At 38.5% G+C, this 27,297-nt stretch overlaps 2 protein-coding genes across 6 annotated transcripts in view; both read left to right on the top strand.

Moving 5' to 3' along the window:
* The first annotated feature begins 1,897 nt into the window (after positions 1-1,897).
* Positions 1,898-15,484, top strand: LOC107716390 (suppressor of tumorigenicity 14 protein-like). Its single transcript, XM_016522798.1, has 19 exons — positions 1,898-2,176; positions 3,641-3,815; positions 5,410-5,537; positions 6,747-6,814; positions 8,243-8,433; positions 8,513-8,635; positions 8,995-9,214; positions 10,020-10,162; positions 10,245-10,342; positions 10,514-10,623; positions 10,729-10,862; positions 11,597-11,701; positions 11,784-11,882; positions 12,408-12,521; positions 12,761-12,880; positions 13,003-13,186; positions 13,574-13,845; positions 14,323-14,459; positions 14,532-15,484. The coding sequence occupies exons 1-19, from the start codon at positions 1,967-1,969 to the stop codon at positions 14,697-14,699; spliced, it is 2,799 nt and encodes a 932-aa protein (XP_016378284.1). The 5' UTR covers positions 1,898-1,966; the 3' UTR covers positions 14,700-15,484.
* Positions 15,485-16,454: 970 nt separating this feature from the next.
* LOC107716416 (vascular endothelial growth factor receptor 1-like) overlaps positions 16,455-27,297 on the top strand; it is a 35,878-nt gene continuing 25,035 nt past the window's right edge. For all 5 annotated transcript variants that reach the window (XM_016522861.1, XM_016522862.1, XM_016522863.1 and 2 more), the window contains exons 1-6: positions 16,455-16,711; positions 19,969-20,065; positions 21,086-21,297; positions 23,309-23,433; positions 26,491-26,653; positions 26,753-26,889. In XM_016522861.1, the coding sequence (XP_016378347.1) occupies positions 16,654-16,711; positions 19,969-20,065; positions 21,086-21,297; positions 23,309-23,433; positions 26,491-26,653; positions 26,753-26,889 (792 nt within the window). In that variant the 5' untranslated portion in view covers positions 16,455-16,653. The remainder of the gene's footprint in view (positions 16,712-19,968; positions 20,066-21,085; positions 21,298-23,308; positions 23,434-26,490; positions 26,654-26,752; positions 26,890-27,297) is intronic.

Genomic DNA, 27,297 nt, shown 5'->3' with positions numbered 1-27,297 from the left:
AAACTATCTAAATTATTATATATTAAAAAATGGCATATAGTACTGAAAAAAAACAGCAAACAGCAGAAACTAGCCAAGGTTGGTTTTAGCTGGTGTTCCAGCTTGGTCATAGCTGGGTTTAGAGGAGTTTTGACCACTTTTTTTATCTGGTGAGGCCAGCTTGACCATCTTAGCCAGGGGTCCGTTTCCCAAAAGCAACTATGGTCGCAAGTTCTGTCGTTACCAATAGAATTCAATGGAACTTACCTCCATAGCTAACAATGCTTTTGGGAAACGCACCCCAGGTTGGGAGACCATGCTAAAACCAGCTACTTCCAACTTAAACCAACTAACACCAGCCAACCATCTTAGGCTGGTTTTAGCTTTTTTTTCCCCAACATGGTTAATACTAAAATGTTATCATATAAAATGAATGAACTAATTATTAAATAATATTAATAGTTTCTAGTGCTGTCAAACGATTAATCACGTTTAATCGCATCCAAAATAAACGTTTTTGTTTATATAATATATGCGTGTGTACTGTGTATATTTATTATTTATATATAAATACACAACCATACATGTATATATTTTAAAAATATTTACATACATATATATATATATATATATGTGTGTGTAAATATATATATATTCATATATATTAAATATAAATATTTTATATATAAAAAAACAAATTTTTCTTAAATATACATTATGCATGTGTGTGTATTTATATATATATATATAAAAATATAACAGTACACACGCATGCATTATGTAAACAAACTTATTTTGGATGCGACTAATCGCGATTAATCGTTTGACAGCACTAAGGGGTGGGGGCGGCACCAGGGCAATTTTACGTCTCCCGTAAGCCGCGGTCTTTCAGGGCAAATTGGTATAGCTCATTGGCGCCATCTTCCGATTCAAAATTGTTAATACAACCACTAGGGGTATCTGGGCTTCTAATTTTATAAAAATGACTCGGACGACCAATAAGAGCTGGATGAGAGAGATCTTAAAAAAAGAGGTAGGCCTAGACGTTACTTTGTAGCTAAATATGGTAATTACTTTAAAAAAATGATTGATAATTATTAATAATAGTCTATATGAAGTAGTGCTCTAATATTGTTGTTACAGTGTTTGCCTTATTGCTAGAAAACATTCATTAATTCATTCATTCATGGTTTTATTATAGTAAAATTGTAGTAACCATGTTTTTTTTGGCGTATTGATTACCATTTGTATAACCACAGTTTTACTATATTAGTGTAGCAAGACCATGGTTAATTTGTGGTTACCATGTTTTTTTGGTTTTATTTGTAGTAAAACCACGGTTAATTTTGGTAAGGGCATTCATTCAATCGTTCATTCATCGGTCAAACAGCCATGTAAGTAGGAACATTATTATATGCACGAGCATAATTTATAAAATAGTCCTATATTTCTCAGATATATGAATATTACATTGAGATTTAAAAATAAAAGCACCCCATCCACATCAAGGGTGACAACACATACGGTAAATCACAAGAAGGAAAATGTCCCAGTTTGGCCCAGGAATCGTTAGTAATCAATATACAGTGTGCAGCACACGGGGATTGGGTTCACTTTGTTCTCAGGCTGCACGCCTCGGTGGCTCGTAACGTGAGACACGGGGAAACAACAGGGAAATATTTCATCCACACCGACTCCTGTTTAACAAATATTTTAGCTATGCGCTGATGTTTTTCATCCCCAGGAGACGGACCGCTGTAATGATGCATTCTTCTCCGCGATTAATTTAATGACGCTCTAATCATGTAACATCAGACTGCCCATTGTGGTCCATGGCACACGCACACCAAGGGAGAAGTTTACTCACAATTTCTGTCGCACCGATGGCTGTGTGGATTGTAAGTTACCTGCTCATAGTGCTCCCTTTGTGCCGCGGTGCATGCTGGGTGCCGTGCAGCACCTGTTCACGGAGGGACACGGAGAGTGAATGCTAGCAGCGCCAGACCCGCTCAGGTCGGGTTTCTCCGGGATCGCACTACGTCTGCGGGCTGATTTGTCTGCCCGAGGTATTGTTCTGTATCGCTGCATCGGAGCCATAAGAGAGCGGGCCATGAGGACTTTTCCCAAAATCAGAAGCTGCGAAGTTTACAGCGTCTCTGGTTTAGGAGCCTGCGCCCCCGCCGGTGCACCTGCACAGGTAGGAGACCCTCCATCAGCACCGCGCGCTCAGTCGCAGCGACTGGAGCGAATTCAATACTGTCATAATGCTTTTGAGTACTTTTGGGCTCGTTTTAATTATAATTGATTAAAATGTATTTATTCGTACTGATAAAAAAATATAATTCTATTATGTGAGGAAAACATTGTTCAAACGTAGCCTATGTATGTATGTCTGTTTTTAGTGCAATGTCTCAAACTTTGATATATTATTCCCATATTAAGTATAGCTATTAATTTGTAGCAGATAAATACGGGAATAGTATTAATTAATGTATTTTAATTTGTAGATGGTAAAGACAGGATTAATATTATTTAGTATGATTAAAATAAAATTAAAATGAGAAAATAAAATGAAAATAATGGAATTTTCTTCACCACCTCATTTTACACATTTTAAGGACACATTTTATCTTAAAGCAAATGGAAATAAAAATTAGAAATACACAAATCATATCTAATTGTAAGTTAGTCACTCAAAGTTGGTGCAAATGTAGGTCTAATCTTTGTGGGTCCAATAGAAGTACAATGGAAAGTGTTACAACCCGTCTGGTCAGCCATGATTGTATGTATTAGTTAAATTTTTTTTAAACACATAGATGAAAAGCTTTCATGTATGTTACATATCAAATTATACAAAAGAATCTACTGATTCAGATTATACATTAAATTATACTTTTTCAGAATTACCTTGTAATTTCAAAGGTCTTGTAACTTCTGCATGGTAGTCATGCATCTATGGTTCCATGAAGAACATTTAACATCTATGGACCCTTTCCATTCTTCAAAAGCTTCTTTATAGTGGAAGAAGCTTCTTTAGATTTTTTGCAATGTTCTTCACACTAAGAAAAAAATGGTTCACGCTAAGAAAAAAGAACTGTTCACTGAAAAGTTCTATGGGGAACCAAAATTGGTTCTTCAACGGAATCACAGTGAAAACCCCTTTTGGAATCTTTATTTTCAAGAGTTTCCAGTTCCTAATTGGTTAAACCGACGTGTTACAACTCACCCCGTGTTACAACACTCCCCGCTCTCTCTTATACAAACTTACAAAAGGTATTTTAAGCTCATTTCAGCAGTGATAATGAATTTAAACCTTTTAGTTTGACCACCGGGTTGCCTGTGTCTAAACGTTGGTCTTGATAGTCTCATGAATGTGCTTGTCAAAGATGGAGTGCTAACACCGCTGAGAGGGGCCGTGGGAAAGCAGACCCTCAAATTACGCTTTGTGCGACTCCACAGGTGAATCCCACTAGGATATCCTAGTTCCGCGACCCCTTCCTCCTAATGAAAAGATGTTTAGAATGATACGGCAGGAAGCCAATTAAATACGACACATAGCTTGTTGTAGGGTGACAGAAAGGTTGTGATAGTGATCATGACAAAAAGTAGTATGCTGTCTCAACAAGTGACGTTAAGGCAAAGTTTCTCAACTTGTGTTTAGGAGGACTTTGTGACGAAACCCACCCAGACGTCAAGTTCATCTAGCAGCGAGTCTGATATCAAGAGCCCGGTGGGCAAGAGAGCGGATTGCGGGGCATGGAGTAAGTGGGCGCTGAGAGCCTCCCCCTTCCTCCCTCTCTCGGCTGTCATTGCACTGACTCTCCATTTCCTTGCATGTAAGTTAAGACCCTCTGCTGTAGAGGAATGCTGAGATTATGATCTGGTATGTTCCAGTATAGCTAGTCAAGCTTCTCATCCTTGGCCGTCAAAGGAGAGTCTTCAAGGGGAGCTTGAAAATGTTCCTGTTTTGTTTGATAGGCTACACAAATACACTGAGCTGCTAGATATGTTTTTTAATTCATATGATATATGTGATCCCCAAAAGATAGTTGGACATGTCTTTGGATACTAAAGTCACACTTTAAAAATGTATGAATGTCATTGTGTTAAATATAAAAAAACTGCAAGACCTTTTGTCAGAACTAACTTATTTAATTTTGAATTTACTGTTAATTAAAGGATCCCAAAATTATTTTTAGTGGATTTAGTGTTCCAATAATTGTTAAATAACTTAAATAATGTTTAAAAGTTTGGGGTCGGTAAGATTTGTTAATGTTTTTGAAAGAAATCTCTTATGCTAACCAAATCTGCATTTATTTGATTAAAAATACAGTAAAAACAGTACTATTGTGAAATATTAGTACAAATTAAATTAACTGTTTTCTACTGTAATATATATTTTTTAAATGTAATTTATTCCTCTGATGGCAATGCTGAATTTTCAGCAGCCATTCTCCAGTCTTTTGTGTCACATGATCCTTCAGAAATCATTCTAAAATGCTGATTTTGGTTATTTCTTTTTACTGTTATCAGTGTTTAAATCAGTTGTGCTGCTTAATATTAAAAACTGTGTGTGACGAGAGGGGCGGGGCCGAGAGCCGTGGGAACGGAGCGAGGCCGGTGGAGTAATTGCTAATGCGCGACACCTGCACCACTCACCGGTCTCGAGTCTCACGGAGGAGCTCCGGAAGGATAAAAAGGAGGAGGGACGACAGTGAAAGACGAGAGAGGACCAGGCCTGGAGTTTATTTTGTGTTTTGGTTTTGTTTGTGCGCGACAGTCGTCCGCGAGGGACTGTCTCGCTATTTTGTGTTTGTTTATTTTATTATTAAAATCTTAAATGTTCGCCGGTTCCCGCCTCCTTCTTCCCGTGACTACGAACTTTGTTACATTGGTGCCGAAACCAGGGAGGAATCGCTCCGTTCCCACGGCTCTCGGCCCCGCCCCTCTCGTCACACTGTGATTCATTTTTTCCCATCTTTGATGAACAGAAAGTTTAAAAGAACATCATTTATTTGAAGTAGAAATATTTTGTAACATTATAAATCTCTTTATTGTCACTTTTGATCAATTTAATGCATTTAATGCACCCTTGCTGAACAAAATTATTAATATTAATTCTAAAAAAAAAAAAACTTACTGACCCCCAAATATTTGTAGTGTATGTATTATTTTACCATCTCAAACTTTTTTTTGTGAAATATTTTGCTTGAAAAGTATCTGTGTGCTTCTTTCTTTAAAATAAATGGCACATGATTTGATATTTTGTTATATAATTTAACAATATTCTTACATTTTAAGTGTACAGATAACTTTTGGGGCTATTGTTCATTGTGTTAATCAACATTTAAACTTTTTAAAGCATTTTAAAATGTTCTGTGTTGTCTCTGAATGTATCATCTCTTCATATGTGTGTTCCTGTTCCCGCAGACTCTCCATCGCTCTCAGTGTTTTACCTTGGAGGAAGCATCGAGTTCTCCAACCTCAGCTTCTCTCCAGACCTGGCAGACCCGTCGTCTACACAGTTCCGCCTCCAGTCTCAGGCGCTAAGCCATTACGTAAGCATAAACATACATAACAGTCTCTCTGTGCCGCCCTCGGCAACAAAGCCGGTTTCTCCGTGATCTCTCCGGAATGCTGCCGCTCTCCAGAGACCACTCAAGGAACGATGCTCGGCCCTGGCACTTTCAAACGCAAAGTCCACCAGAGCTGCAGGTCCAGTGGTGCGCTCGTCCCTCATTGTCACCCTTTTAAATGTAAAGCAGGCTCTGCTGAGTCTTTGGCCGCTCCGTGGCCCTCTTAAATGTAAAGCCAGCTGTAACCGGAGCCCGGCTCGGTGTGAGGTGGTGCGGTGAGACCGGCTCCCAGAGGACTGCGGCTTTTCAGGGCCGAGGACAAGAACGGTGTTTGTGAGAGGGACAGGGCCCAGGCAGGCTGAGTGAGAGGAAGAGCAGTCCTTCAATAAAAACATTGTCTGTGGGCTTCCTCACACACAATCAGATGCTCTGTACCTCTTTGCTGAGAGGCTGCAGGCAGCGGAGAAAAGAAAGGTAGACCAGGGGACAGAGTAGGCCAGGAGAGAGAGTGAAAGTAAGGATTTAGGGCACCGAAAAAGAGCGCAGGAAAGTCTGGGCCAAAAAAGCCAGTATCATGGGAATGGTTGGCATTTGTGTCTGCATTAGTTGCGAGATTAATAGAGGCCGATGAGGAAACTGGCCAAGTGTGGCTTTTCGTCTGGCGCGATGCTCTAATTAGCCTAAACGTAACCTGTGTCATGGCTGAAATCTGGTTTAATAGCGAGCGAATGCGATTGTGAGAAGTGACGGCCTACAAGTGTGCACCCTTGCTCATAAAACTCAGTCTAAACCCACTGCCCGCCCCTTCCATCCAGCACTTTGGGATGACATTGAGCCCCAGACAATGGCACTGTTGTTGCTCAAAGCTCTTGTTGCTCAAAGCCAATCGCACAAGAACAGCGCTTTTGTGCCAAGGCTGCAGGTCTTGCCTGGGCCACTGATGTCTCACCTTCTTCAATGATGTCACGCCTTCCGTAGCTCTGATGTCACTGAGACGTCTCAAAACACTGTTTATACCAGGCGGAAACTTCATGACCTTGGTAGATGTTATCAGTGGTTTGTTTACGGTTTTCAGAAATAGATTGAGAATGGAAATAGAATAGCGGCTGATGTTTGTCATGATAATTGCTTTTTTTTCTTATTCTTTATCACCTCTTTACTTCCTTTCGGTTGATGTGCCGTGGATCTAAGTTCTCAGAGTTGTATGATTCTTCACCATGGAGCTCGTATTACCAGCACTCAGGAATTATTGCATTTAGGTGAGTCCGTACATGAACACAAATATCACAGTATATTTATAAACTACATTAAAATTAGCCTTTTTATCCTTTCCATTTCTGTGCAAACATGCGTAACGGTTTCTGAGTGGCTTAAAAAGTGTGGCCCCATGATTTATTTATTTGTTTTCTGTTTTGCAGAGCTTAGGGCTGTTAGAAACATTTGTGGTTTCTTAGACATCTATTGCAGTGATATCTGTCAGATAGTAAGAACATTTTATGCATGGTATTTCAAAAAATGTCACTTACCACACCACTAATCAATCATCAAAAGGGATCAATAACAAATAAAAAAAGGGTCTGAATACTTTCCGTACCCACTGTGTATATATATATATATATTTGTATATACATACCATTTTTTTATTTTATACAAATAAAAAATATATTTGTTTTATTTCAGATTTATTTCAATTAACAGAAACAATTATTTATCATTTTAGTTTTAGTTACCAACAACACTGAAATTTTCTTGCAGTATCTTCAGCAGTTTGTCTTATAGTCACAGCTGTTGTTCTCTGATGCAGATGTTATGTCTGCTGGCAGTTTCAGCAGTGGTACAAGTAGCAAATCTAATGTGATTTACTTCTCTTTTATGCCAGTCCTGCTCTAATGTGGTCACTCGAGGTCATCTGCGGTTTCTCTATAGTCTGTTAGTGCTGGCACAGCATACCAATAGCCTTTATTCTCTCATCTGGTGCCATTCAATGCTATATGAAATGTGCAGAATACTGTTTGTTTTTTTCTTATAGCTTTGAATGAAGGCCTTTTTTAGGATGACCTGATCAGGCATTGTTCCACCTGATCCTGTTTAAATGTGCACCTAATAAGCTTTCATGTACAAAATTTGGGATCAGTAAGATTTTTTTTTTTTAAATAAATGAATTCATTTATTTAGCAAGGATGCATTGAATTTATCAAAAGTCGCAGTAAATACATTTATAATGTTACAAAAGATTTCTGTTTCAAATGTGACACTGAAGACTGAAGTAATGACTGCTGAAAATTCAGCTTTGCCATCACAAGAATACATATATACATAAAATATATTTAAATATATAAACAGATATTGTATTTCAGAATATTACAGTTTTTACTGAATTTTTGCATCTAAATGCAAATAAATGCCTCTTTGGTGAGCAAAGAGACTTCTTTCAAAAACGTTTAAAAATCTTACGGACACCAAACTTTTAACAGCAGTGTAGGTGTGATGCCTCATTGCAACTGTGCAAACTTAGTATTCATTTACCCAGCATCATTATTTTGGTCTGATTCTGTCATACATTTGGCACCTGTTAACATATGCATTTTTCTTCTGTAGCACATGACTGAAATTTAAAGCCCATGAACTCAAACTAAATCAGTTTTAGGTGTTTCCATCTTGTTAAAAGTCATGTGTCCTGATGACAGTGAAGGAGTGGAAGGACTTTGTGTGTACTACTGGAGTAAATTCTCTGCTCCTCCCGCTATTGCTGAGGAACTCCGGAGAGTGAACCCGTCACGGTTGCAACGGCGTCTACCTGGAACCAACAAGGTCCTTTTTAGCAGGAATGAGGAACGCTACTACATGGAGAGGGACGGGGACACACTGCGTCTGCTGGGTTAAGAGCATTTCATCCCTCTGTTTTTGTCCTTTCCAAAGTAAGGAAAACATCTTGACGTATGTTCTTGTGTCTGTAGGTTTGAATCCAGATGACGGTGGTGATGCCGAGGATGAAGATGATGAAGATTCTGATGACAAAGCGGAAAAAATAAAGAACCCAAACTCTTTACAGAGTGGCAAGTGGCAGTTGGGGCTGCAGGGTACAACCATAATACACTGTAAAGCCTGTTGAGTTTACTCACATGATTTATGAACACTGACTCCTTTGAGTTGCCAAATGTTGGTTAAACTAAGCTCTTCTGTATCCTCCATGATACATCATACAATGAGTGAAGAGAAACACAAGTAAGCCACGCGTAGGTAAGGCAATTCAAATGCAACCATGTCCCATTAATCCTCTGAGTAAACTCTGCATGCAAGTCCTTCAACCAGGCGGGTTTTTACAGTGTACTATCATACTATCATTCCGTCATGAAAACTCCCCTACAATCATTATTTTGGTTGTATTCTTGATTTATTCACTCATTTTGATCATATCTTACTCTCGTCTGTCTAACAGCCATGTCTTTTGACCTGTACGCTAAGTATGGAAACAATCGCACACTCGGTCTTGTCAGTCCGAAGAAGCCGTATTACCAGTGGAGGCTTCGGGTGCCATCCGGTCACGTCGTGCGGCTTGTCATTCTCACACTTCAAGGGGCGACACCAGGAAGCTGCTCTGCCAACAAGCTGTCTGCTTATGATTTCTTACTGCCGCTTCAGAACAAGATCATCGCCAGGTAAGTGGGACAGCACTTAGAGAAAATCCGTTTTTGTCCATTTGCATCTTTCAGTGTATTGAACACTGAACATGTTGTATACGTTTCCTGGCCTAAATTTGGTGTTATTCATTTAATTACAATACTCAGAGGGTTAGTTCACCAAAAAAATAAAAACTGTCTATCTTGGATCACAAAGAAAGATATTTTGTAGAATCTCCATCCTTTTTAATGATGGAAGCAGAAGCTGTCAAGCTCTAAAAATGGCAAAAAAACAAGCACCATAAAAGTGTTCCTTATGGCTTCATTACTACACTAATGTTCAAAAGTTTGAGGTCAGTGATATTTTGAAAATGCTTTTGAAAGAAGTCTCGCTAAGGCTGCATTTATTTGATCAAGAATACAGTAAAAACATTAATTCTGTGAAATATTATAACATTTTGTCACATGATCCTTCAGAAATCATTCTAATATGTTGATTCGATGCTCAAGAAACAGTTCTTATGATTATCAATGGTAACGAATGGACATAATTTTTCTGAACACCTCTGGTGTAGCTCTCAAATTTTATTAAATTCAAATATGTCACATCAAGACGTTGCACACCAGGTTTGATGTCAATGGCCAGACATGTGAGCACGATATGGCATGCTTTAAATCGTATACCATCACAAATGAGATTACAAATAATATAAACTTAAGGTGCTTTTCTTTCTCCAAAAGGATGTGATCCTCTCCACTCTATCCATAAATGCAGTTTTTTTTCATACTGTCAGTGTCATAGTATAGTTCCCTAAACCTCAAACAACATCTCTCTTCTTCTCAGATGGTGTGGTCTGCCAATATCAGGAACGTCCCCTGTAATGAAACTGACATCTTCTGGAAACGTCATGCTTGTCACATTTTCTTTCAGTCGTCAGAGGCATGGAGCCATCTTCAAAGCTTATTTCCAGGCTATACCCAAAACCGGTGTGTGAATTAGCAGTCAGCATGAGACGCTGTCATTATTCTGCTCAGGTATCAGAAATTCTTTGGGGTTTTTTTTCTGTAGAGTGTGGTGGTTTCCTCACTGCGTGGAACGGCACGGTGACGTCACCTTACTACCCCGCCTACTACCCTCCAAATGTGGACTGTAACTGGAAAATCAGGGTGAGCTAAGGCTAAAGGCTTTCCCATGTATCCCATGAGCCTCTTCCCCAGTGTTAGCATGCATGCACTGTGAATCCCATTCAGGGCTGGGATGCTCCCTCTTTGAGACGAGGAGCGCAGGGTGGCTTTTGTGTAAGAGTGCATCCGTTCAGAGTCTGGTTTCTCTTTTAGGCTCCGTTGCCGGGATACCTTCTCTCCGTGACCATTGTGATGCTAGACATTCAGGATTCACCCGCCTCAAGCACCTGCGAAAAAGATTGGCTGGAAATAGGCGGCGTCAAGTGAGTGTCATGTCATTCACGTATTCATGAGAATCATATCAGGTGTTTTTGCTGAACTGCTAGCATATTTGTGTGCATGTGTATGTTTTTCTTGTGCTTCCACAGACTCTGTAACCCGATTGGGGACAGCAGCAGAAAGAGGATCTACTCTTCACCTGTCCTGCTGCACTTTCACTCGGATGAGTCTTTGACCCATAAAGGTTTTTACCTGATCTACAGGGCCTTCTCTCCTGAAAGTGGTGAGTCCTTATGTGGTTTCTAGAAAAAGCATATTAAAGTTTTTTTTCTTAATTTTGTAAAGTACCTTTATTTGGGTTTTAATTTTTGTTTTGTGTCTTGAATGTGGGATATTTGTCTGTTACTGCAATGTAATGTTTCAGGGTCAAAAGTAAACAATTTAGTTGTGAAAGCTATTAGATTTGTTAGACAAACTATTATGTAACATAAAATTAAACTGTCACAAAGGGTATCTAGTTTTAAGTACATGAAATGTGTGTATCACCTTTAAAATTGTGGGTTTTGGCCAGAGGTCTAAATAAAAAAAAATAAAAAAAAAAGAATAAAATCATTCAACAATGTCATAATTTTGATAATATATTAAGTTAATTAATTGCAGTGAATTATTTTTAATTATTATCTATTTTAATTACAAAACCATAATATTTAGCTATGTCCCACATTTTGTGTGCAACCCTGTTACAGCATGTTTTTCCCTGTCACAAAAATAAATAAGTAAATAAATATATACATACATACATAAAATCCTTATAATTCCTTATAATTGTGACACATTAGAAGTAACATCTGTTTCTACCACGTGGTAGGAAGACAAATAAATAATCTCATTTAATTAGGTCAATTTATGCACTTTTTTTTTTTTTATCAATTTTTTATGAAGAATTATAAGCTAATTGAATCAGAGCACAAATGTACACTCCAGTAAGCAAAGCTCATGCTTATTCTCCCATATTAGCATGTCCGAGGCAGTTCCGCTGTGGAGATGGCAAGTGTATTCCTCTGAGGAAAGTGTGTGATGGAGAAAAAGACTGTTCTGATGGACGAGATGAGGCCAAATGCAGTAAATGCATGAGTTAAATTTCCCATACATTCTTTTCAGCCAAGCATTGTTGTCTTATTTAACCCTGTTCTACTGTTATTAGACACGTGTAAACCAGGAGAAGTTTATTGTATGGGTCAGTGCAGACCACACAGCCAGTGTAACACCGCATGTGGTGACAGCAGTGAAGAGAATAACTGTGGTAAGAATGTCTTTTTTTTTTAATCCTTAAGAAGATTCAATACTTCAGCATGCATAATTCCTCTCTTCCTGGATTCACTGATACTCAGAGGTGTCTATTTTCATTGCTGCAGACGTGTGGAGAGAGTTTGTGGTAAGACCTGCCTATGTTTTGGTGTGTTTGTGTGTGTGTGTGTGTGTGTGTGTGTGTGTATGTATTGAATATATGTGTGGTCACATTAGCGAAAATTTGCGTGCAAGAACAGGTTCATTGTCAATAGCGTAGAGATGTATAAAGCAGTCAAAGAGTCACTTTCAAATTAAGTAGCTTTCTGCTGCTCAATGAGGCGAAGTTGCTTGACTAACTTGAACATGAGCGAAATCTGCGTGGGGAACTTTTAACTCGAAACTCCCATTTGCGAATTCCTATTGAAATGACTAATTTGCCTGCGAAATTTCGCCAAGCAATGGTACATGTGACCAACAACTTTTATGTTTGTCAAGCTCTTTTTTTTGTGTGTGTGTGTTCAATTTGACCTTTTTTTAGGAGGTAAATGCTACCATATGTGCTCAAACAAAATCTGCCTCCCCAAAGCCTCAGTGTGTGATGGGATTGTGGACTGCAAAGACCGCAGCGATGAACTCAACTGCACAAGAGCATGTGAGTAAAACCCACTTTACCTAACAGTTCCGCTCTGTTTCGTCATCTTTCCATGCTTACTGGCCCAAAAACATATTTGGACAATCAAGCCACATGAATTTCAGTATGAACACATTCATAACAAACACAAATGTACAATGACACAATCAGAAAGATCATATGTCATTAATGATCATATGTCCTCTAGTTCTTTAATTTGATCAGTGATGCAGAATATTCTGTCTCTCTGATCATTGCAGTTTCAAAAGGATGCTCTCCTTCCTCCTTCAAATGTGCCAGTGGAAAGTGTTTGAGTAAGATCAACCCGGAGTGTGACGGCATTAAAGACTGCAAAGATGGTTCAGATGAGTTGCGCTGTAGTGAGCATTCTCATAGAATTACAAATGACTTCAGTTTATTATTATAGGTGGTTAGATTTTTCATGCAAGCAAGATTCTTTGCTTGCATAACAAATCCTACAAATGTCATGCTGTGCATGTAGGTTGTGGCACAAGGCCCAGGAAGAGGGCAAAGATTGTGGGTGGAACAGATGCCCAGGCAGGCTCATGGCCGTGGCAGGTCAGCCTTCAAATGGAGCGTTATGGTCATGTGTGCGGGGCATCTCTGGTGGCCAGCCGCTGGCTCGTCTCTGCAGCTCACTGCTTTCAGGACTCCGATGCAATTAAGTGAGGTTTTATTCAGGCACATGAACTTTTGTTCAAAAGTTTGGGGTCAGAATTAGATATTAGTACATTTATTCAGCAAGGACACGTTACATTGTGATACGTAATAGTAAAGATTTCTATTTCAGATAAATGCTGCTCTTTTAAACTTTTTTTATTCATCAAAGAATCCTGAAAAGAAAAGGATCATGTGACACTGAAGACTGGAGTAATGACTGCTGAAAATTCAGCTTTGGCATCACAGGAATAAATTACATTTTAAAATATATTCAGATAGAAAATAGTATTTTATTTTATTCCTTAAAGTTGTAGGCTATTTAAGCCTGTTGTCACTAGGACTCCTAAATATGTGACGCTCCAGGTATAAAGTGTTTTCTCATTTTTTGGCAGGTATTCTGATGCACGATCATGGAGGGCCTACATGGGCATGCGAGTAATGAACTCGGTCAGCAATGCAGCAGCCACCAGACAAATCCGCCGCATTGTCTTGCATTCGCAATATGACCAATTCACCTCCGACTATGACATCGCCCTTCTAGAACTAAGCGCCCCTGTCTTTTTCAATGAGTTGGTACAGCCCGTCTGTGTTCCTGCCCCCTCTCACGCCTTCACCTTCGGAACCAGCTGCTTTGTCACTGGATGGGGGGTTCTGTCGGAAGAAGGTACGGCACATTGTAGAAACTCATTCAGAACAAACAATTACTTCTTGTTGAGCTGAAGCAAAGCAACATTAGCAACACTGTCTTGAAACACATGATTCATACGATGGCTAAAGATGAGAAAAACGCATTCTAAAGAAATCATCTTTGACCACACCCACTGAAAAATCCCCAGAATCCCCATCAAAATGGCAAAGTCACACGTTAGATATGCTACCCATCATAGTTGGGTAGACTTCTAAAGTGGTGAATGGAAACTACAAGAAATATACTTATATTTGCTAGGGAGCAAAATTATTTCAAAATGATTATAAAATGCATACCTGACTAATAAGAAATGAATTTATTTTTATATTTTAAGTATTTTTATATCAGCAGAAGTGTTTTAGAAATATGTCAGATTAAACAAGCAAAATCTGTTGCAAACACCATTTCATGCTATTAAATGCATTGTTTTAAATGAAAACCTCCTGATTTCAGGTGAACTGGCCACATTGCTGCAAGAGGCCACCGTTAGCATCATCAGTCACAACACTTGTAATAAAATGTATGACGATGCTGTCACTCCCAGAATGCTTTGCGCCGGAAACATTCCGGGAGGAGTGGATGCTTGTCAGGTTAGTGTGTGCTTTTGTGTTCACTGCTTGTCAGTGTTCACCGTTCATATATTCACATCTATGTTCGCACAGGGAGACTCTGGGGGACCTTTAGTGTGTCTGGAACGGGGCCGGAGGTGGTTTCTAGCAGGCATTGTGAGCTGGGGTGAGGGCTGCGCCAGACAGAACCGGCCTGGAGTTTACACACGTGTCATAAAGTTCACAGACTGGATTCACCAGCAGACGAAAGGCCAGGTGTGACTTACGCACGCACGCATATATTTACACCAGAGAATGGGTTATCGGCCCACACTCAGTTGCATGTGATCGAGGTGCACCGGCCCAGCTCTCATGGTGCCCAGACACATAGCAAACCTCAACACCTCTGCATCGGAAGCAATTTCCCATCAATTCTTCTTGCTCAGCGTTTGAAACTTCTACCCACAGTCTGCCAGCAGCTTCACTCCCCTCTGTATTCTTTATGCCCCAAAGTCATAAGAACCACCTACAAACCAACTGTACTCTATAAAGCCTCGACAGTGGACTACTAGTGTAGAGATTGAGGAGATTATTTGCAGTGGAAAGAGTTCTCTTGGTAAGATTTGTGTTATTTGCTTACAGTGGCTAAATATTAGTTTTCATTCATTTATTCATGTTAATGGAATCATTTTTATATTTTCATCGTTTAAGAATGATATAAACCCTCCACTTCATGGTCCGTTTCAAATATGTCCAACTGTGAAATTGATTGCATGTCTGAAATTATGACCAACATGATTTTTAGTCATTATTGTTACTGTTTTGTACGTTTTTATTGGGTTTTTGTTATCACAAATGATTATTGGCTTCTCCTTCATTGGGAGAAAGCAGTGGCAGCCCCTAAGACTCTCTCTACTGGTCGTGATTTGACATTACATCTTACTCAGTACTTCTTTAGTTACCCACACATTATGATCTGTATACCCGAAAACCAGATGTAAATGTCAAAACTGAGCAAATGTTGATACTTTATATTAGGTATATGAAAAATAGAGCTATATTAAAAAGAGGTGCTACATTACTTCCACTCTGTGATTTTTTTTTAATGTATTTGCATGCATGTTTCAATTAAGTGCAATGCCTGAATGTTTCTTACTTGTTTCTTTCTGAGTTAATGTGAATATAATCATTGTTATATATATGTAATATGGTACGAAAACTCACAAATGAGTCTCAATTGTTTCTCCTAGACAGCCATAAGATTAATTGCTCAAATTGAATTTTTTCTCTTTTTCAAGAGCCTTTTCTTCTGAGAAAAATACTGAATTATTCTCTCCTTCCCCTGAGATTTTCAAGAGATCTTGCCAATGTTTCATCTTGACAACTGTGCTCAAATTTTCACATTGATTTAAAATGAGAGATTTCAATGTTCTTAAACATTTCTCATCAGATTCTGAGCTATACTATCCACATGAATTGACTCTTTGTGTATGACATCAGTTTTCTCATTTGTGTCCATTTTTATTTCTCCTGCGGAATTTTAGGAGAAACATCTGAGACAAAGTTTATACTTCAAAGAAATATAACTGAGATAAATGATATAATTCAAATTTCCTCTGTTCTTTTCTGTTAATTACTGACTTTTCTATTCATTTTGATTAACTTCAAATATTTTGCATTGTTAATGTTCAAGCTGCACAACCAAAATTTCCCTTGATCTTCACTAGTATCTCTTTTTCCTCACTCCTAGTCTTTCTGAAAGAAACCTCAGTTGTTTCCCCTCATGGATTTACTCCTCTTTTAAGGATTGCAAGGGTGGGATGACTTCAGACAGTGTTGGATTTACAGCAATAAGCTTGTTTATTCATGATATGATTGAAGAAGTGGAGGAGAGACACAGGAGCGGTGCAGTACATCGGGCCCTTGTAGGTCACGTCAGTCGCGCGGGATGGGTGTGTCGATGAGCGTCACGGAAGCTCCGGTGGCAGTGGGAAATGAATAAATCCCAGCCCGCGGTCATAATGGGCAAGAGTTTAACTGGAATTCATGCGTGGTCCTCCTGCTTCAAGAGTTCATATACTCCGGACGATACCGAGGTTGATTGTAGTTCATGTGAAAGCAAGGTTTGAGGAGTTTGGTGTTGTAAGGTGAATTGATTCTCTGGAGTATTGGATCTGCAGTCTTTCCTTTATAGGTGTTCATCTCCAAGCAAAGGACCTCAAGCAAGACCAAGAGAATGTTCGATATATTATTTGTGATGATATTTGGATTGTCAGGGCGTGTTCTGACTAAAGGTAAATTGCACTTTATTTGTATCATAGAATATCAGTTTTCATTCGTGTGAGTGTGGCTCAGTCCCAGCGCATCATTTGCATTTCATGATGAGAAGACATCCATTAACTTTGGATGAACATATTAACTTGTTCGCGTTTTTTATATATATTTTGGTATTCATGCCCAATTGGTAATAATGCGCACTGCAGAAAAGCAAAATTACGCGCTAAACGAACGTAAATTACGCGCCAGATGTGCTACAATTTGTTTTTCCAAGACTGTGGCAAGCCTGTTTAACATTTACATAGATAATTTAAAACGAACTATTATATATTTTTGTTACTATTAGCATATTCGTTTTTATTACTAGAAATGAATCAAACTATGCGACTAATAGATTATCTATACAATTAATCACTATAGTCTGATCGACTTGTCTGAAAAGTATGGTTGATAACTCCTATCCTATAAAATTTGATTGCAAAAAATTACACATTGTTACAGAAAAAAATAAATAGTTACTTGTAACTAGTGATTAGGAATGCTATAATCTAACGACCTGGTAATACTATTTAATGAAGTAGTGCAATTGAAAAGAATCAGAATGAGCTTTATTGGCAAGAATATTTATAACACAAGGAAATTCTTTTGGTGACAGAAACTTCCAGTGCTCACAAATAAATAAAATAAAAATCAAGGCGGCACAGATGATATTAATAAAACAAAAGTAAGAAGAAAATATACAATAAAAATGCATATAATAATTCACTACAGACAAAATAAGTTATGTGGACGATAGACAAAATGCGTACAGTTACAGAGATACAATAATGTACAACTGTAATTGTTTATTAATAATAAAAATAAGTACTAATATAAAAACAGACATTAGTTTTAAGAAATAAATGCTAAATCGGCCTGCCATAGCAGGACAAGTTGTTTTGATAGTAGAGACCTCTCTGCTCTTACTTGACATCCGTCTTTAATGTTTGGCCCTGGTTGAATCAGAGAGGGCGTTATTTCCTGAGCCTGATGACTGTGAAATGGAAGTTCTAATATAAATGACTTCGGGGTCATGACCACCGTGAGGCAGGAACCAGCGCTAATCAGAGTGTTATAGCTAAAACAGACCCAAGGGGGAGGATGCAGGGGTGAAGTGATGTACTGTCCGCAGTGCGTGATGATTAGTGCTTTATGGTTAACAAGTCACCACTCACATCACAGGATGGAAAATCTTAAAATTGATTAAAGGCCAAACGTGTTTTAAGCATATGTGCATCTGCGTGCTCAAAAGCATACAGTTATGTGGGGAAAATTATTTGTAAAATTAATTAGGATGCTGGATTTTAGAAAGATTCCTAAAAATGATAGGCTACAGACTAGGCTAAATGCACTTATAAAACAAGTTCACTGTTAAAAATTAACAAAACTAGGCAAATTCATTATTTAAAAATTAAATAAATGCATTTATGCAAATATTAATTATAATAATAAGTGCTTTTTTAAATGCGCTGTTTTCGTTTAGTTCATTTGCAGCACCTTATGGGTTCAGCGAAGAACCTTCTTATCAAAAAAAGTTTCCTTGTAGTTCTTGGATTGACTTTATTGTTCTTGGAGATCAATGTTAAGCACTAGTGCACAGATGGCTTCTGAAGAACGAAAGAATACAAATATCTTTGTAGAGCTTTAAAATGTTTCCTCGGTCCTACTTTAATCATTTAGAATAGCACGTACATGACATAGACTGCGAATTTTTTTAATGTTTAATAGTTTCCCAGTGGGTGTAGTTTTACAAAAATTTTACAAAGCAGTCTTTATAGCTATTGTATTTTTGTTTTCTTTTTGGGATACTTAAGTTGACACAAATGAAAGACTGAAGAATTAAATGAATAAGCGCAACAATTACGTAAATGCGTAGTTGATTTCAGTCATTTCAGGGAATTTTCTAACCAAAAAATCATTTTAAAGCGCGTGCAACATCCATTTCTTGTTTTTATGTTCAACATTTTACATTCAGCGCATGTTCTTGAAAATGTATTTCCTATAGGCTACGTGCTTCGCTTCGCTTTAAACTTTAACCTTGTTTCCTCTGGTTCATTAGCGTTTATTCAGTTGAAATCGGCAGGTTTTTGTCCTGTCATTAGTGCCAGGCGCTCTTGTTGAGAGTTTCTGAAACGGAACCTCAGCGTGTGGACCGGCTGATAACGAACCTGTCTGGATCCCATGCGGGACTCGCTGTGGGAAAAAGTGCTTGACTCCTACTTCCCTTTTTCATTGGTCTAACTACAATACCTTTTTAATGTATAGACGGTACATGGCCTGCGCATAGAGTGTGAATAATGGAAAGGAAATGATGCTGTTAGCTTTTTAAAAGCAATAAACAATAGTGAGAGCGGTCTGTATTGTATAGCTAGTCACGTCTGCATGGAGACAAAATATTTAAAATCATATTGAATTATGTGCCACCTTAACCCACAATTAAGTGTTTTTTCTAAGCAACAAAAAGAGCTGAAAAACAAGTATGCAAACACTGTTTTTATTTAGTGTATTTGTGCTTACAATAGGCTACATGTGATTCTGCATATTAAATAGGCTATTAATGTCACAGCATCACGCGGATATGGTAAATCATTTTATAGGCCTGTTATTCAGTACAAAATACCAAGTCGTTATGTTCATTTTATGTTCCACTGGGCATGCTGTCTTATTAATCAGATAAATACAATTACATTTATGCATGTATTTACGTATATATAATAAGGTTTAAAATATATATATATAAAAAAAATAAAAATAAATCATTTAAAACAAGTGTTGCACTTGCTCAGAATCTGACATTTTTATAAAAGATAAGAAAATATCTATATCTAATAAAAGAACTGGATGTATTTTTTTTTATTATTAGTAATATTTTTAAACTTTGTTTTACACCACACAGTAATGTGATGTTTTCTGATGATTTTTATTCAATTAAACTATGTAATGTACAAACATTGCCTTGTAAAGATCCTCAAGTACCTCTGAACAATACAATACTCAACTGCCCCTCAGTAACAGCCTTGAAAAAGCAGTGCTGTGCTCAGAGACACCTAAAATATAACTGTCAGTATTAGCAGGAACTGTGGGTCTGTTTCTATAGCTTTGGGCAGCATAGTCATATTTGATGTAAGTTGGACTATCACTCTTATCACCTGAATGTGGTTAATTTCACTCTTTAAAGCTTCACAACTTCTTATTCAGCAACCTCTAACATGCCTTTCTGCTTTCTGTCTTAAAGACACAGACACAAAAGGGAGGTTCAGTTCTCCAGTGTTGGATGTTACTGAAAAGCAGCTTATTATAGAGAGAAATCAGACACTTCAGCTAAACTGCAGGTGAGTGATGTGTCACACAATCTCACGGTTAAAGGAGGAGGAAGTGGTTAAAAGTGGATCATGAAGTTTTGGATGAGTCATGTATGGCTTTATGATTAACAGAGGCGATACAGATTTTGGTCAGGAGGAATGTAGAAATACTAAGTAAAAGTTTGTAGTGAGAGATTGTAAAATGCAAGCATAAAAGATGAGAATGAGCCATGCAGAGTCAAGTCAAGTCACCTTTATTTGTATAGCGCTGTATACAATACAGATTGTTTCAAACCAGCTTTACAGTGGCAAAGAGGAAAATAGTTTGTCATTAATGCTAGAGGACAATAACAAACAGTCATTTTTCAAGTTAAAGTCAGTTCATTGATGATTCAGTGATGTCATCATCCAGTTCAGCTCTCTTCCAATGGTGTCTGTGCAATCAGTCAAGCGTCCCCAACTAAGCAAGCCAAAGGCACAGTGGCAAGGAACCAAAACTCAATCGGTGACAGAAATGGAGAAAAACCTTGGGTCATGTCTAAAATCCTGATAGCACACTGAAAATCTGGGATTCATAATTTGATTTAAACCTTGAAATAAAGAGAACGTTTTTTGCTTTTATTATATGACAGAAATATTTAATATTGTGCACTATTTTAGGTCACTAACCAATAATCTAATTTGACCATTAGCTCCTTTGTACAAAAGGTCAAAGGTTCTTATACACAAGAGTCTCTCAAATCATGCTGCTACATGATTATCAGATTTTAAAAAACTTTTTCATGCACTTTGCGTGATGCTGTCATTAAAGCAAAACTAAATACCAAAAAACAAATAAGTCAACCATAAATCAAGATGATTGATCTGACCTCACATTCTATGCTAGTAAAGCTTAAATGCCTTTAATTAGTAAAATACAAAATAGAAACATTTTCATAAGTGGTCTCAAACATTTGGACCCCGTTATATGTTGATCACTGAAACAGTGACATGATGTTCTTGGACCATTAGGTATAAAGTTCCTTGTATAATCCAAATTTAATGTTTTAGGGGACGGTGGGAGCTCCAGTGGGTTTTGCCATCAGGCGTCCCGAAAGTCTACCACGGCACCCAGATAGAAGAGACTCGATGCGGGAAGAAAAATAACCAATACTGCAGCCGCCTGATGCTCAGTCCTGCTTTAGCTCAACACACTGGCTCTTACCGCTGCAGGTACCGCCAAAAGCATCGCAAACAGGCCTCTGTGTACGTCTACATCACAGGTAAGACGCTTCAGGTGAACTCTGGAACCCTTAAACCCCCTCTTTCCAGTGTTGACAAATTGGGTACTTCCTTGAAATCATGTCTCCATCAGGTCTTCAACTATCATTTAATAGTTATACCAAGTAGACACAAACTACATTAATTTAAAATATGTATATAATTGCTTACTATACTTACTACTGAAGATATTGTAATTTCTTGAACTTGATAAAGTGTTAATTAATAATAATACACTTACATGTAGCTGACGCTTTTACCCAAAGCAACTTAAAAAAGAGGAATAAAAGCAATTATTCTAGGAGTCAACATTATTTGTATGCATAATATACAATTCCAGATTTATTAACTAAATTAGGAAGCAAACTAGAGAAGATAATAATAATAATAAACAAATAATTTGAACATCATCATACATTCTCTTTGTAAGTGAAATATTTGGAGATTTAACAATTCATTTAACATGTTATTACATTAAAGATGTAATAAGTACGAAGTAAGATGGTGATGAGTACATGTAGGGCAAGTGCAAATGCGTGGTTTACAAGCTAAGCTATCAGGCTAATTGGGTACCTGTATGCTATGTAGTATTTTAGCTAACTAAAGGCCTATTAACACCAAGGACGTTAACTACAACTATAAAGTTTTAATTATCATTCTAATTCTATAACAATAACGACACAGAGAAACAATGTTGTTGGAATCACTTTCAGAACGTTTTTTTACAGCTGATGAACGCTAAAAACACTGGCAGCCAATCAGAATTCACTTGACTTTAAAAAGCTTGAGCATTTAAAGCGGAACGACCAAATACACAAAATAATGTTCTTTTTAGCAGCATCATATGACCCCTTTAAAACAGAATGTTATCGTCCATTGATGTGGACACTAATATAGTTACGTTGTAGTTAGCGTTATAGTCATGGTTGTAGGTGTGAACGGGCCTTAAAACAGACATTAATGCTTATTATAACATATAACGTGACTTTGTAGGAATTGTAATCAGGCGCTATAAAGAAAACCCATTCAAAGCTGGGATCGCTTGAGGTCCTAGCGGAGACCCGATTTCCAGGGAGGACCCGATTTGTGAGGACACTGGACTCTGTTTAATAGCTTGGCCATCTCACTGACCATTTCTGTTGCTTAAGGCTAAACAGGAAGTCTCAGGAAGCAAATAATACCTAAACACCATTTTTCTCTCGAGGCAACTCATCCGACTAAGTGAGCATCTGGCACGGTTTTGCACAGGCATTTTTGGTTTTTGCTCACACCATAGGTTGTCCTCTCTCACTTTTGACTAAATTTAAACTGTAACTTTAATTTACATGCTACCTCGATGGGACAAAAATAGCCCCAGCTGTTGAAAGGCTCAGCTCTTGGGCAGCCTTTCCCAGGGTACCCGGCCTTATCTATGTCCCTCAGCCCAGCCGTCCATATCCTGTGCTGCTCTGGGGGGAGGGACAACTTGGAGACAAGGGTAGAGGATGCGATGTCTCCTTGTGTATATTTGTTGGGATGCGTGTCTGTACATGGGAGTGGGCACCTTGAGGGCATGCCGGGGCAGAAGAGGCTCGGATCCTCCCTGGTCAGGCATTAAGGAAGGCTAAGAGGTGCCCCGGGTCACTAGGTGCAGCCCCGGTTAGCCAACAAGGCCCCTGAGGACCATCAATCGCTCTTGTGGCCATGTCCATTTAGCCTCACCCTTCGTCCTTTATATTGAATCAAAGCACGACAAGGAAGCATCCAGCAGTCCTTGGGGTACTTTTGTTAAAATGTTCAGAGATTTTTTTCCGTTCCTTTAATAACACCAGAGCACCGAACAATGGGGCGAGCAACACCCAAAGCCTTTCATTGCCACAAGAATATTGGAACTGGGGCGAAAGTGCAACCAAGAAAGCAACAGAGAGAGAGAGTGTTTGATAACAAGCAAGCATTCTTTCTGTATTTGTTGCTGACTCTAGATTGTTTTAATGCGGTGTATGTTTGTTCCTGACCTCAGCATTGGCGTTTCAGATAGCCAGCGGCCGTTTGTAAAGGTGCAGTCGGAGATCCCAGATGTGGTGTACATGAAGGAGGGAGAGCTGTTGGTCTTCCCCTGCAGAGTCACAAACCCGGATGCCAATGTCTCATTGGTCAAGGTGAGTGTCTCAACTGTGAGTCAAACAGATCATTTCATACTACACATCAGCTTTCCCTCTGTCCAGGGACAAGTAATCTGTTTCTCAGCACTGAGCACAACATGTGAAACAGTCTCAGCCAATCAGAACAGGTTTGATGTTTAATATGCAGGATTATAGACCAATGAAGCCAGTGGGCGGGGCCATTCAGAGAACTAGGAACTCATTGCTGTTTAGAACAAAACTTATTTATTTGGAAAATAGCTTTCATGAATTTTCTGGTTAGAACACATTGTCAATCGTCTTGGCCTTTTTAGTTATCTCATAAATGCAGGCTTTTCATTTATCTGTCAGCTATGAACATATAATGTTAAATAATCACAGCCATCCAGAATATGTTTGATGTTTAATATGTAGGATTAAGGACCAATGAGATTTTGACAATGGGCGGGGCCATCCAGAGAACTAGCTCTATTATTTCGAAAGGGGTTTTGTGACTTGGTGCTTTACCATGCTTTGTCTGGTTGTTTTGGGACAAACTCTAAGGATGAGCGTTTTATTAATTTTGTTTGTTTGAGTGTTCAACAGAATTTTTTTTTAACGTCTCTCTGTTATAAAAATATAAAAACGGTGAACTCTAAACTTAAAATATTATGTTTCATCATTATGTGAACACTATACAATGAACTCAAATAAACCCCCTCATAAACCCCATCTTTCTGCACTTCATTCTGATTACCGTAGGTGCGTCTCAATTTGTGTACTTTATCAATTTGTGTATTGAAGGGTCGTTTCAAACCGAAGTGCTCAAAACTGTTACTCCGGAGGGTAAACCCTTTGAAGGGATTAGGGCATAGGGATGAGCCCTTCCGAATGGAACGCAGGGAGTGTATATTGTGTCATTTGTGACGCAGCTCGTGATTATTTTAAAAAGCGTGCATTACTATTTTCATAGCCTCTGGCTTGACTGATGTTCTTTACTTACATCACGTTTTAATAGCGTTAAAATCGCTATTTTACGAGCCTCTCCAAAGATGCTGCATTCTGTTCCATTCAGCTCCGTTTGGCTGTTTGAAGGGAAGAATGTGCGTTTATGTGTGTGCATGCGGTCTCTTCATTAAATGCAGAGTGTGTGCGCATACACACTCGCTACAGTAAACGTATTGCGGTGTGTGTGCTTTCTCAGTGTTTTAATGCTGTTACTGCACTGGACTAAAAGTCACGTTTGTGTGATGTTAGAGCAAGTTGACGTGTGATGAATCGTTATTGCAAATAATCACAAAACGATCGATCATTAGTGTCAAGTACTTCTGTACTCAGGTATTCGTGCCAATTGCTATTATCTATGGCTTCCTCTGCCATACATGGAGTGCATCCTCTCATCGCACTCATTCACAAATAAGTCACTCTCCCTGTCCTTATCTCACAATCACTCCGGGTTATAAGGTCAAGTGTGCGCCTCTTTGTGCCAGTTCGGATGTATGTGTGTTCGTGAGGGCATGTGGAGAGGATATACAGTAGTCTTTTTGGCTCAGCATGACATGGATCGTTTAAGCTGATGCTCAGAGTGAGCGGCGCCCACAGCTTCCTTTTCTTGTTGGCACTGCACAAAGCAAAGGAGATGATGCCGAGACCATTTCACGCAGACTGATGTCTTCCACAGCTGATGGCAAGGACAGTGATTTGAGGAATGAAGCTTTATCCAGTGATTTAAAAGATGGCTTGCTGTGCATTTGTGATATGATTAGATACACTACTACATCTCTGGAGACATAGGTTGAGTCCAAATACGGTAACAAAAGTCTGGAAAGGGTTTAAAAAAAGAACTTAAGCATTTCAGGATGAATTTCAGATGAGAAGAGGAAACGGAAAAGAACAAGTTGACCAGTTCCCGTCGCGCTGCCTTTGGCTCCTTGCATGCAGGATGGAAACTGTTTTAGGATATGCTAGCGATATGACATCCCTATCCTCCCTCCTTGCTCAAAAAAGCACCACATTTCATTTCTGATTGCTTTGTTTATGTCCTGCCGACCCTGCGCACATATATTCAAAAGGTAAACGTGCTATAAATACGAGCTCTCTCCACCCTTCTCAAAATTGGACTGTCACAATACATAGGCTCTCACTGAAGCTGTGAAAGTAGCCGCGGGACCCTTCCAGAAGCTGACCTGAGGGCCTAGCCGAGATGTCTATATCCTGTAGTAACAGGATGTGAGGAGATGGACTGGAGTCACGTTTCCACATCCTCGCCCTCCCCTCTTACACATTGAACATAGGGAGGGATGTTAACGAGAAGTTGGTTACCAAAGACTTGAAGACTTGGTGGGATTAGTTGGTAAAGGTGAGAGGGGTGCACAATCTTTTAGAGCTTTACAAGTGTTCATAAATTGTAATTAAATGACGTGATGTTCGCCCCGTAATTTTGGCTGAAATTGGAAATTGCTATCTAGCAGTATTATTACATACCACTTATGTGTATTTTTATATACTATTATTTAGGATTTGCTTTTGATTTTATATTTGCAGTTTTCATTTTAATTTTAGTTTGTTATTTAATGTGCTTTTGTCATTTTTATTATTTTAAAAAGAGTTTATTTTAAGTCCACAAGGCCAAAAGTGCCCATACTTAAAGAAACACTCTTAAGTAAGGTAAAGGGCTTATCTAATGGCTTACCTAATGCAGTAGTGCTTCCTAGAAACCAGGAGATTTTGAGCAGCTCACACTGGGAGGCAAGCATTCACCTGATCCCCTGAGAAAGGGCAGGACACTTCCACAGTGTCACATCTAAGCCTGTAAACATTTCCTCCATTGAATATGGAAGTAAACAAAATCATAACACCGCTCTCCAAGAATTTCTGAAGGACGATGCACTGTTGAACCCCTTAGAGTCCTTATGTGCGCTGGCCAAATGAGGTTTAAACCGAAAGTGCAAGTTTGTTTTTAAAATACACGCAAATGGAAATCTTTTAGAGCCTTACAAAGTGAAAGCAAAAATCTCTGGTGTACCTAAAAGAAATGCAAAAGCTTGTGGTGTGACTGCTAATGTTTTTTAATTAGCCTTTTTCTTACATTTTCAGTTTCCTTTCCACCGGATAGCTCCTGATTATAGAAACATCATCTGGAACAGCAGGCAAGGTTTCACTATCCGTAGTCCCACATTCTTCTACATCGGGCTATTTTCCTGTGAAACTATTGTCAATGGAGTCAAATATAGCAACAGGTTCTTGACTCACAGACCAGGTAAGCGCTAATGGTTTCTTTGATTAACTTATTGGTGAACCAAAAACTGGGGCCTAAATTTGAGTTTCAAAAACTGCATCCATTTCCTTCTTTTCGCAGTGAATAAAATCCTGGATGTGTATTTGAACAGCACGGGATTGGTCCACACGTTACAGGGCCAGATGTTAGCACTGAACTGCACCGTTACAGCTGAATGGAACGCCAGGGTGTCCATTAGCTGGACATACCCTCAAAAGGTGGGGTTTACACAGTATGCATTTGTGATTTATGAACTGCCATTTCTAAAATCTTCATTCAGTTGGTATAATCAGAATCAATGAGCTTCTGTTGTGAAATCAGTTTAGAGCTGGACATGGATTTTTCAGATGAATTAACTCATCTTGATGCATTACTACTAAATGTATTAGTTCCACAACAAACACAATTAGAAAGAAAATCATGAATTAGCTTGTTTAGTATCTCTAGTCTCCTTAAGTCTCCTGCATCACAGAGAAAAAGACAGTAATTAAATATTTGTCTCCTCTAGAGTTTCAGAACAAATCTCAAGAGTCACAAATAGTGCTCAGAATTGCTAATATATCAAAGTCTGCCATCAAAACGATTCTATTAATATTGTTGAATCATGTAATGTGTGTGTGTGTGTG

Source organism: Sinocyclocheilus rhinocerous, unplaced genomic scaffold (assembly GCF_001515625.1).
Source record: "Sinocyclocheilus rhinocerous isolate Xijiao unplaced genomic scaffold, SAMN03320098_v1.1 scaffold360, whole genome shotgun sequence".
NCBI classification, from domain to species: Eukaryota; Metazoa; Chordata; class Actinopteri; order Cypriniformes; family Cyprinidae; genus Sinocyclocheilus; species Sinocyclocheilus rhinocerous.
Note: the sequence above shows the minus strand (reverse complement) of the source record. Positions and strands in the feature narration are given on the sequence as shown.

What these genes read in the sequence shown, in the direction of transcription:
- LOC107716390 (XM_016522798.1), top strand. Translation starts at nt 1,967, where the DNA reads ATGCTAGCAGCGCCAGACCCGCTCAGGTCGGGTTTCTCCGGGATCGCA. An exon ending in GGCCTTCTCTCCTGAAAGTG is followed by an intron (nt 10,863 to 11,596) that starts GTGAGTCCTTAT and finishes CTCCCATATTAG; the next exon opens with CATGTCCGAGGCAGTTCCGC. An exon ending in GGGGGTTCTGTCGGAAGAAG is followed by an intron (nt 13,846 to 14,322) that starts GTACGGCACATT and finishes TCCTGATTTCAG; the next exon opens with GTGAACTGGCCACATTGCTG.